Genomic DNA, 10,698 nt, shown 5'->3' with positions numbered 1-10,698 from the left:
GTCGGCGGCTCCCCCTTCCGGCCTGGTCGGTCTCGCTAAGTCCCAAGCATGTCACCCCCTCCCTCCTTATACCTCCTTCCCTCCGAGAAGCGCACATGGCCTTTGACGCTCTTTGACGAGGGGCAGGAGAGAGGCAAAGAGGGGGCCTCTGCTGCCCAGAAGAAAGGTCTGGCGGAGACCCACCAGAAAAAGAAAAACTTTTAAAAAATAATCGGGGGGGCGTTTTTTAATGCTGGAACAAAACAAAACAAAAACCATCGAAGCAGAACAAAAGAAGAAGGAGAGAGAGAGGAATGGTCCGAGTCCCAGTGTATCATTTCCACACTTGGGAGCTGAGTGTTTGGTTGGCCCCTTGGGCCCCTCCACGGCCCAGCGACTGTCCATACCCCACCATCCCATTCGTGCCGTAGAAGTTCATCCCGGCCATCTGCTGAGTCACCTAATTGGAGAGAGGACCAAGAAACGGGTCAGAAAGCAATGCGCTGCGCCCACACGAGCGTTCTGAATGAGCAGAAGTCAGATGTTTCCCCCCTCCCTCCCCCCTGGAAAGAAAAAGAATTGGCTTGCACATAGTTTGGGCAGGATTTGCTGCCAGTACCGATAAAGAGGATGCTCTCTCCGATATGCAGCCAGAAACCAGCTTTCATCAGATGGCAAATCTATGGGGGGATGTGTCCCGCAGTAGGGAGGCTCTTGCGTGCTTTCCCCATCACCACAGGACAAGCTGCTTCACCCTCCCCACCACACACACACACACGCACACACACACACTGGCTTGTGTCCCAGCAGCATAGGGACAGGGCCACTTCGGCTCAGCGTTGGGCGGCAGTGACCTGGCAAAGATCCTTCAGGTCGATTTCAGGACTTATTTTGGAGCAGAGGATGAGAAAGACGGGCATAAATTTTAGCACATACTCCTCAGCCTTTCGGACCATTAATCCTACCCCCAATTAGCCCCCCAACACAGTCCTTGCAATTCCAGTTCCTCTCTAAAAAGTTCCCCCCAATTAAAAGCAACGACAAACACAGCCGAACGCCGTTCATACCCCAAAATCGAGATTAACTGAGCACAGAAAGAGTTTTAAGTTTGCCTCCGCTAATTATAAAATTGTTTTGGCCATCTATTTATGCTACTCTGAAGGATACGTGGCAGAAAAGCAGCTTAGATTAAAACATGCTCCTACTGATAATTCGAGTGAACTGCTCAAAACTTGCAAGACGTTGGCACGGTTCTGCCGCTTCTGTAATCCCAACCACAATAACCTAACGTGGTTCTTTGGGATGGGGATGAGTTAAGATGTCCAAATTGAAGCTTTCGCATTATCTGTAGAAACAAAGAGCCTCTTCCCAAGAGGGTGGCCAGAAAAAAATTCATCCCACGGCCAGGTGTGCTTCGAAGCGTTACTGGGTTGCAGGGGGGGGGGGGAAGTAACTCTTTCACCTGAGCAATGTTCCACTGCAACTGCTGGGCAGGTTGCACGCCGTACACTGGCGGTGGGACCGGCGCCATGCCGGCCACGTACCCGGCTTGCTGCGTCGCCATCATTCCGTTGGGGACCCCTATGACGGCCGTCTGCATGCCGCCGACGTAGCCCGCCGGGATCGCCATGGGGGCCACCATGCCGGCGGTGCCCGGCTGCGGCATCATCCCAACTGGCGGTGCCATCATGCCCCCCATCATGTTGCTGGGCGCTGCCATGCCTGGAAAGCTGGTGTACGCTGCGGGGTACCCCATTTGGGCCGGGGCTATGAACACAGCTCCTGCAGAGGACAGGAAGGGAGTTAGGGCTGAAGTACAGAAGAAGTCACGGTTCACCTCCTTCAATTTTACCCTTTAAAAAAAATCTGGCTACGCACAAGCCAGGTCTCAAACTACTCCGCCATGCTCAGTGCAACCATGAAACTTGTTCTGGGTATTCAGGGGAGATGGTTAAGAAGCAGAAGAGTTGGTTTTTATATGCCGACTTTCTCTACCACTTAAGGGAGAATCAAACCGGCTTACAATCACCTTCCCTCACAACGGACACCCTTGTGAGGTAGGTGGGGCTGACAGAGCTCTAAGAGAGCTGTGACTAGCTCCAGGTCACCCAGCTGGCTTCATGTGGAGGAGTGGGGAAACCAACCCAGTTCACCAGATTCACCTCTGCTGCTCATGTGGAGGAGTGGGGAATCAAACTTGTTCCTCCAGATCAGGGTCCGCCACTCCAAACCACTGCTCTTAACCACTACGCCACGCTGGCAGTTCAAAGATGAATGGTGTTTTTGTCCACTCAACTGGGGTTTTGCATACTCCTGACCGGCCAGCCAGGAAAGGCTGGGAAAGAGTGGAATGAAGGGAGGCGGCTGGGCAGTGGGGAGGGGGAGAGAGAGACCGTAGATTAACTGAGCACCAGAGATGTCCCATCATCCTTCAGCGCCACTTGTGAAATGACACTGCTCTTCCCTTAGTGATGCAAGCAGGTTATTTTGGGACACTGCCTCAAGAACTGCATGGTCCTGAGGTGGCGCATAACAAACATTTGGAAAGTTTGAATAGGCAGCCGCGTACAACTTCAAAATCCATTTATCAACTGCACAAAGCCTGCTGGATTCGCTTTCGGGTTCTAGAAGCAGCCTTTCGAGTGTCTCCCCCCACCCCCCAGCACTATACAAGGCAAACCGTGATGAGGCTGAACCGCATCACTGCTCTGTCATCTAAGGCCCGTCAATCGAGCCTGCCAGATCACAGCTGCAGCCCTGGAACCTGGTCAAAACATGCAGAACAGTTCACAGCTTGTTTCTCCAGCGACACGGGAGGCAGCAGGAGCGAGATTTTCAAAGTCAGTAATGAGAGCTGGAGCAGTGTAGTGTCAGACTAGGATCTAGGAGACCCAGGTTTCAGTCTCCACTCCGCTGTGGAAGCCTGCAGAGGGACTTTGGGCCAGCCACACGCATTCAGCCTAATGCACTCAGCCTAATCTACCTTGCAGGGCTGTTGTTGGGATAAAATATGTCACTTTGGGACCTTAAAAGATAAAGGTAAAAGCAGTCCCCTGTGCAAGTACCGGGTCATTCCTGACCCATGGGGTGACGTCACATCCCGACGTTTACTAGGCAGACTTTGTTTACAGGGTGGTTTGCTATTGCCTTCCCCAGTCGTCTACACTTTACCCCCAGCAAGCTGGGTACTCATTTTACCGACCTCGGAAGGATGGTAGGCTGAGTCATCCTTGAGCCTGCTACCTGAAACCGACTTCCGTCGGGATCGAACTCAGGTCGTGAGCAGAGCTTTTGACTGCAGTACTGCAGCTTACCACTCTGGGACCTTACTGGGGAGAAAAGTGGAGCATAAATCAAAGCGGAGTATAAATTTAAATAAATAAAATAGGAGTTTGAAAACATCTTCGCAACGATCTACTCAGTTGGGCTGTACAAATCTTCTCCAAGACGTTGCTCGGAACACCACCGTTCGGTTACCAACTTCTTTTGCGCAGCCAGCCAATGGCAAAACTGCTCCACACATACACCCCCCTTCCTGCCCCCAGGAATTCTCATTCACAAGTTTGAGGAAGAGGCTGGTGCGAGAGAAAGGAATGGAAAGAGGAAAACGTCAGCTGTCGCTAGCTCTGCTGCCCGGGCACTGGACCACCCTTCCCCACTCTGGGTACCTTGTGTGGGCATCGGCGGGGTCTGGGAGCTGTATAAGGAGAGGATGGAGTCTTTGGAGAGCTGCTTCTTCCCCGTATCTTCCCCTTTGCTCCCAGGATCAGGGAAAAGGTTCAGGTTTTCAGGAACAGATCCCGCACAGCCAGCTGTGGGCATAGAGCCTACGACCTGATGAGAGAGAACACATGTGCCATTTCCAGACCCAAAGGGGGAGATGGACAGAGAGGCCAATGCATTTCATGCACCTCAACTAGATATTCTCCACCCCCCTTTACAATTCTCACAACCACCCTACAGGTGGGCCAGTAATTAAAGGCAACCCGCTGGCAAGAATCAGAGGCTAAGAGCCAGCTTTCTGAAGGTCACTTGCATGCCTTGCAGCTGAGATGGGAACTGAACCGGGGAAAGTGTGGTCCATCATGGGAGGGGAGGGGCTGTGGCTCAGTGGCAGAGCACCTGCTTGGCATGCAGAAGGTCCCAGGTTCAATCCCTGGCATCTCCAGTTAAAGGGACCAGGCAAGTAGGTGATGTGAAAGACCCCTGCCTGAGACCCCGGAGAGCCGCTGCCGGTCTGGACAGAGAATACCAACTTCGATGGATCAAGGGTCTGATTCAGATTAAGGCAGCTCAATGTGTTCATGTGTGGGCTTGTTCCCTTACTCTCCTTACCTCAGCCAATGCTGCTCATTCGAGTCCCACTGTGGGAACTGCAACTGCAACTGCATGCTTGCCGACAGCTTTCTGCAAACTACTTGCCTAAAGCGGCAGCATTGTAAAATTTGCCACCCTTTTTCCTTTGCATGGGAATACCCACTTCTTCACCACCTATGGAGGGGGGGAAGGCATGCATTGTGCCGGGGTAGAGCAGTGGACAGCCATGAGCAGGATGAAAATCCCAGCTCAGCCAGAGGCTGACCAGGTGGCCCTTGGCGAGTCTCTCCAACACCCCATTCAGCCCCCTAATTTGTGACGGTAGCTCTGCTCATGGGGAGGACCACAAGAGAGAAGGAGAGGAGGGTGCATGGCTGTTTTCGCCTTGGCCTTTTGTGGTACACTGCCTGAGCAACTCACTCCGACAGATGCTGATTTGTCTCCAGCTGACTGGCAGCTGAATCCAAAAGCAAGTTCACTGACAAGCAGCGAGTGAGAGAAACTGCGTTAGTCATTAAGTCGAGAGCAGCCACATGGGATCTAGGCTCTGATTGATGAGCATTCTGGAGAGCTGGAGGCAGAGAACAGGAAGGGGCTGCCTGGAAGATGTTTTACCTTTCCCCCTCTCTTAAAAAAGGTAAAGGTAGTAGTCCCCTGTGCAAGCACTGGGTCATTACTAACCCATGGGGTGTCATCACATCCCAACGTTTACTAGGCAGACTATGTTTACGGGATGATTTGCCAGTGCCTTCCCAGCAAGCTGGGTACTCATTTTACTGACCTCGGAAGGATGGAAGGCTGAGTCAACCTTGAGTCGGCTACCTGAAATCGACTTCCATCGGGATCGAACTCAGGTAGTGAGCAGAGCTTGGACTGCAGTACTGCAGCTTAGCACTCTGCGCCACGGGGCTTTCTTTTCCCTCTCTTAACAGTTAGATTTCCGAAGGGGGGGGTATGCACAAAGTGAAGTGAGGACAGTCAGCTGCTGAGGAAAATACGAACTGAAGTGAGGAAGAAGGCGGGAAGAGGCTTCACAATCCCTTCGAGCTTTCTCGGCTTATCTGCGAGCCGCTTCCACTGTCGGAGCCTGGCTACTACTTTTTACACACATCTAATGTGTGGTCAGGAGCTCTCCTGGACAGTACGCGAGCCAGTGTGGCGTACTAGTTTGGGTTTCAGACTAGGATCTAGGAGAGCCAAGTTCGAATCCCCCACTACGCCACGGGAGCTCAATGGGTGAGCTTGGGCCAGTCGCTCTCCCCCAGCCCAACCAACTTTGGAGTTGTGAGGATAAAATGGAGCAGAAAAGGACAAGGTTAACCCACTCTGGCTCCCCATTGGAAAGAAAAGCGGGATCTGAATAAATATATTGTGCTGAACTATTCATGTGTGGCCGCTTGACCATTTCACACAGGAGAGCAACCAGCAATGTCTGAACATGCCCGTGTAAACCAAAGTTCATTGCATCAATACAAGCGAGACTCGGTCATCCAGCAAATGCCTTTAGAAGCGGCGTGACAACGGTCAGCGCTGACTTCCCTCCCCGTCCATGGAGCGCCGCCTCGCCTGCCGTCTTCTCACCTTCCTTTCGGACCCCATGGAACCGAAGAGGTCCAAGTCCTTCTCTAGACAACTGGTGGATCTGCCATTGGGAAGGGTGGCCGAAACAGGAACGTCTGGGAGAGGAGAGGGAGGCGTTAGAAGAGTGGTCACGGAGCGAGGCAGCCCATGGAGTCAAGAGGTCCCAGCCCAGGAGGCAAACAGCCCACAATTTGCCAGCAGAGAAATCCCCTGTCAACCCACCACTTCCCCACTCTGTACCACAACAGTGTCATGGCCTGTGTGAATTACAACTGGTTTCCCTGGTTTTGTGTGAGATGTCCTGCTTTGGTCTTTCTTGACCAAGGGGATAGGCGCCCTGCTGCCCGACAAACACGCCACTGCCTCTTTAGGCTTGCGATACACCACCAGCAATGCTCATACGCTTCAAAAGTACACCTTCACAGCCATTGAGAGTCGAGAGGTTGCTTTTTAGGAAGGAAAAAAAAAGGGAGAGGTACTCTGGGAAAGTGGATTTTGCTTCCCAATGCTGCATTTGGGGCAAGACTGCAGAGAGAGGGAAGACTGCCAGGAATAGTCTTAAAGCACTATTCATGTGTCCCAAGGTCAATCTCTCCTTCCTTTGGGTGGGGGAAAGTCTTCAGCCTCAGCCAGCTATACTAGCAGCAGAATGGGTGTATGTGTGTGTGTGTGGGGGTACTTGAACCCCTGGGCCTTTCCCTGCCCGACGCTGACCACTGACCCTTGCCCTAAAACCCTTCTCACTTGCACAGTGCGCCAGATAGGCCCCCGGAAGCCTTCTGCCTCTGGGCTCATGTGGCGCTTCAACCCAGCTTTGCTTCAGAGGGGAGAGAGAACTGCTGTGCGCTTGTCCAATCCTGCAGCAGCATGCTCCACTGCAGAGCTCCGGCTGCAGCGGCAGCTCAGAGAAGAGCAGACCCAGGTCATTTCTGCTGCAGAGCAGAGGCAGTGAACATCCCCCCCCCCGCTCCCCCTCTCCAAAAGGATCCACCCGTGCAGCTCCCTCTTCTGATCAGCTCACTTGCAAGGGCAAGCAAAGTGCTTTGGATTTGATAAGGAGATAGCAAAAGAGCATCACTCACAGCCCCTTTGTCAAAAATCTGGTGCAAAAAAAAAAAAAAAACCTCCCAAAAGAATCTGACGCAGGGCTGCTGAGACCACGGAGTGAGTTTTGTGTGAGGCTCACGCATTCTGGTTCTCACGAGAATGCCGATCTCTTTTCAAAAGAACAGTAGCCAAGCTGACCCGTGCGAAGACAGAAGAGAACATGTTACAACTCCATCCCTCGAGGGGACACTCAGGAGAAGTGGCCACCTATGGCGCTCCTTGCACGAAGAAGAAAGAGTTGGTTTTATATGCCGACTTTCTCTACCACTTAAGGGAGACTCAAACTGGCTTACAATCACCTTCCCTTCCCCTCCCCACAACAGACACCCTTGTGAGGTAGGTGGGGCCGAGAGAGCTCTAAGAGAGCTGTGACTAGCCCAAGGTCTCCCAGCTGGCTTCATGTGTAGGAGTGGGGAAACCAACACAGTTCACCAGATTAGCCTCCACCACTCATGTGGAGGAGTGGGGAATCAAACTCGTTCCTCCAGATCAGAGTCCTCCACTCCAAACCACCGCTCTTAACCACTACACCACGCTGGCTCCCACCACAAAGGGGCTGTGCGCACCTCCGGCTGAGGTTATCGGTCAATCCGGTTGGGTTTTGCCTGCTCTGACCAGCAGTGGCTCTCTGGGACTCAAGCAGAGGAAGGTCTCTGCCCATATTCTTTCCTTGCTGACAGTGTGTGCTCTCGGGCAGAGCAGAGACCCGACGTGACCCTGGGATGGAAGTGACTGGCTGGGCCTGCAGAGAGCAAGATTGGAATCCCCACTCTTCCTTGGAAGCTTGGTGACCTTAGACCAGTCTCATTCTCTCATCCATCCTACCTCACAGCATAAAAATGAGGCAGGGAGAAATGTGTACGCCGCTCCCCCGGGCCTGTCTGAATGTCCAACTCAACGCGTACAGCCCTGCCCACATACAAGTTACTCAGCTGACCCAAATTTAACAGATTAAAGTACTCCCAGAGTGTGGTTCTCTGCCGTCGTGGTCTCACGTAGATTCTCTACCCTGGTGCGTAGACGCTCATGTGCCAAAACAGGCCCTGAGAGGCTGGCTTCCTGCTGAAAGGGGAACCGAGAGCCTCTTGCCAACGGAATGAAACATTTTGCGCAAGGTGCGCCTGGCCTCAAAGAGCTGGCTTCGGAGGTTGCGCACTGCACTTTGCTCTGCTAACCCTCGCCTGATAACCAACTTGGCCTCCCCACTGAGGTCGCCTGCAAAAAACCTTGAGCAAACTCATTTGGCACCTTGCTCTGGGAGCCCTCTTTGGCCACAACTCCTGCTTCAAACATCTGTGGGATCGTGTCCGTGCTGAGAACGGAAGAGCAGGTGTAGCACAGGGAGCTCGAGCGTCAGGATTAGGTCCAGAGGCCCTGCTCTGCCGTGGAAGCTTGCTGGGTGACCCTGGGCCAGTCACATACTCTCACCCTAACCTACCTCCCAGGGTTGTTGTGAAAACAGAACAGAGGACAGAAGAACAATAAATAAAAATAAGACTGCAGTGCAGAGCCGCCAGGGATGCTGAAGATCAGGGACCAGAAAATCTTTTTGGTGGCCCGAGCACTGGAAAAACTGAAATATGAAGATGCTAATGTGCTGACAAAATTGGTGGCGGCAGGGTGGGGGGGAGAGAGAAAGGGTTCTACTGGGCCAGACACACTTGGGGAGGGGCTGTGGCTCAGTGGTAGAGCATCTGCTTGGCAGGCAGAAAGTCCCAGGTTCAATCCCCGGCATCTCCAGTTAAAGGGACTAGGCAGGTAGGTGATGTGAAGGACCCCTGCCTGAGACCCTGGAGAGCCGCTGACAGTCTGAGTAGACAATACTGACTTTGATGGACCAGGGGTCTGATTCAGGATAAGGCAGCTTCATGTGTTCAAGCCATGGCCCAGCAGCATTCCAACATCTCAGGGATCGGCCTCAGACTCTGCTGGTGGCTGCACAGGTCTCGAAGGCAATGACAGCCCTCAGCCAGGCCTTCTCCTGCACTGCTGGCCCCAGCAGCTCAGGTAGAGAACTGGCCCTGAGAACCAAGCGAAACGGTCTGGCATGCTGCTGTCAGCACATGTGAAGGGGGACCCCCCGCCCCGCTGTAGATCATTCTGGGGAATGTTCTAGTTCAAAGCAGCCTTAAATGCTCCCAAGACTTGGTACGCCCAGCACGCAGGACCCGGAGGGCGGCAAAACAAGTGAAGCCGTGCGAATTCCGGAGTCATGTACCAGGAGTGACAGGTCCAAAGGTTAGGACAGTAGGCAACAGACCGAGAGTTGGGGACAGGAAATACAAGCCGAATGCCAGGAAGTGGACACTCAGGTGGAACAAGCCAAGGGTCACAGCCATGGAGAAATCCCTCTTCAGCACTGAGTGATCTTGTTGCCCTGCTGCTCTTTGCTGAGAGGCAGGGTGCCTGGTGCCCCCCCCCCCAACTCTCTATGCACAGGTGCTATAGCCATAGGTCCATCCAAAAAGGCAACAAGGAAATGACAGCTCCATATGGGCTCATGGTCCAGCAGGTCAGACCCTGCAATCCATTCACTGTTCTCGGGGGGTGCCACCCCCACGGTTGGCATAGGAGCAATAGCTAGGACTAGCTGTACTTACATCGCCCTTTGTAACCAAGGCATGCCTAACACCACACAAAGAGACCTCCTGACATCTAACACTGCCGGGGAAAATGGACAGTGTCATTCAGGGAAGTGTTTCTCGTACCCGGAATGAGTATCGACACTATCAGCTTAGGGGGGAACCCAAAGGCTCCTTCCTGAGCACAATCTGAAAACTGCAGACCTCAGTTTCAGAGCTGCTGGCTGATTTGGTGACGACATGCCAGGAACTCCCCAACAGCCTGTTCTTCCTTGATTTCTTATAGGTCAAGTATAGTATTTACTCAAATACAGAACTAGTCCCCCTCCCCAATATACCACCAACAAAGAGGGGGGTCATAAGAACATAAGAAAGGCCATGCTGGATCAGACCAAGGCCCATCAAGTCCAGCAGTCCGTTCACACAGTGGCCAACCAGGTGCCTCTAGGAATCCTCCAAACAAGACAACTGCAGCAGCATTGCCCTGCCTGTGTTTCACAGCACCTAATAGAACAGGCATGTTCCTCTCATCCTGGAGAGAATAGGTATGCATCATGACTAGTATCCGTTTTTACTAGTAGCCATGGATAGCCCTCTCCTCCATGGACATGTCCACTCCCCTCTTAAAGCCTTCCAAGTTGGCAGTCATCACCGCATCCTGGGGCAAGGAGTTCCACAATTTAAATACGCCATCTTACATTTGCACACAAGTAACAGTTACATCCAGTAATAACAAAAAATAGGTGTAACGTTTTTTAGGGCAGTTGTCTTACATTCCAGGTTGTCTTCCTTTTGTGCAAACATGGCACCTTCCCTCACCATTCTGGACAGATGCACCTTCTTATACACATTAATATTAGTCACACAACTGGCGCGCCTGACACAGTGCACAGAACTCCTCCCCATTCTTCGTTCCAGAAGCATTTTGGACAAAAAAAGAATTTAAAAGAAGATGCTCTTACCGAGTCCCAGCAAGTCCATGACGGGCTCGGAAGATTTGGAAGGACTTTTCCTGGAGTGGCTGTCATCTTTCTTCTGAGGCTGAGCCAAAAGAAATTAAAAAAACTTGAGCGTCGGAAGAACCTTCCACGGCTGCTCTGATGAAAGCTGCCGGTTTCAGACGTTGGGGGGA

General features: G+C 52.6%; 1 protein-coding gene across 2 annotated transcripts in view; it reads right to left on the bottom strand.

The window, feature by feature from the left end:
• Window positions 1-313: 313 nt before the first annotated feature.
• Window positions 314-10,698, bottom strand: part of SMAP2 (small ArfGAP2) — a 46,870-nt gene continuing 36,485 nt past the window's right edge. The window contains exons 6-10 of one of the 2 annotated variants that reach the window (XM_056846870.1): window positions 10,529-10,607; window positions 5,878-5,972; window positions 3,648-3,813; window positions 1,442-1,761; window positions 314-439 (exon numbers count right to left, since the gene is read on the bottom strand). In XM_056846870.1, coding sequence (XP_056702848.1) covers window positions 314-439; window positions 1,442-1,761; window positions 3,648-3,813; window positions 5,878-5,972; window positions 10,529-10,607 — 786 coding nt within the window. The remainder of the gene's footprint in view (window positions 440-1,441; window positions 1,762-3,647; window positions 3,814-5,877; window positions 5,973-10,528; window positions 10,608-10,698) is intronic. The other variant, XM_056846869.1, reaches the window with a different exon arrangement.

The sequence above is a fragment of the Euleptes europaea genome, chromosome 3 (assembly GCF_029931775.1).
Source record: "Euleptes europaea isolate rEulEur1 chromosome 3, rEulEur1.hap1, whole genome shotgun sequence".
In the NCBI taxonomy this organism is placed as follows: Eukaryota; Metazoa; Chordata; class Lepidosauria; order Squamata; family Sphaerodactylidae; genus Euleptes; species Euleptes europaea.
The sequence above is the reverse complement of the archived record's forward strand: the minus strand, read 5'-3'. Positions and strand labels throughout refer to the sequence as shown.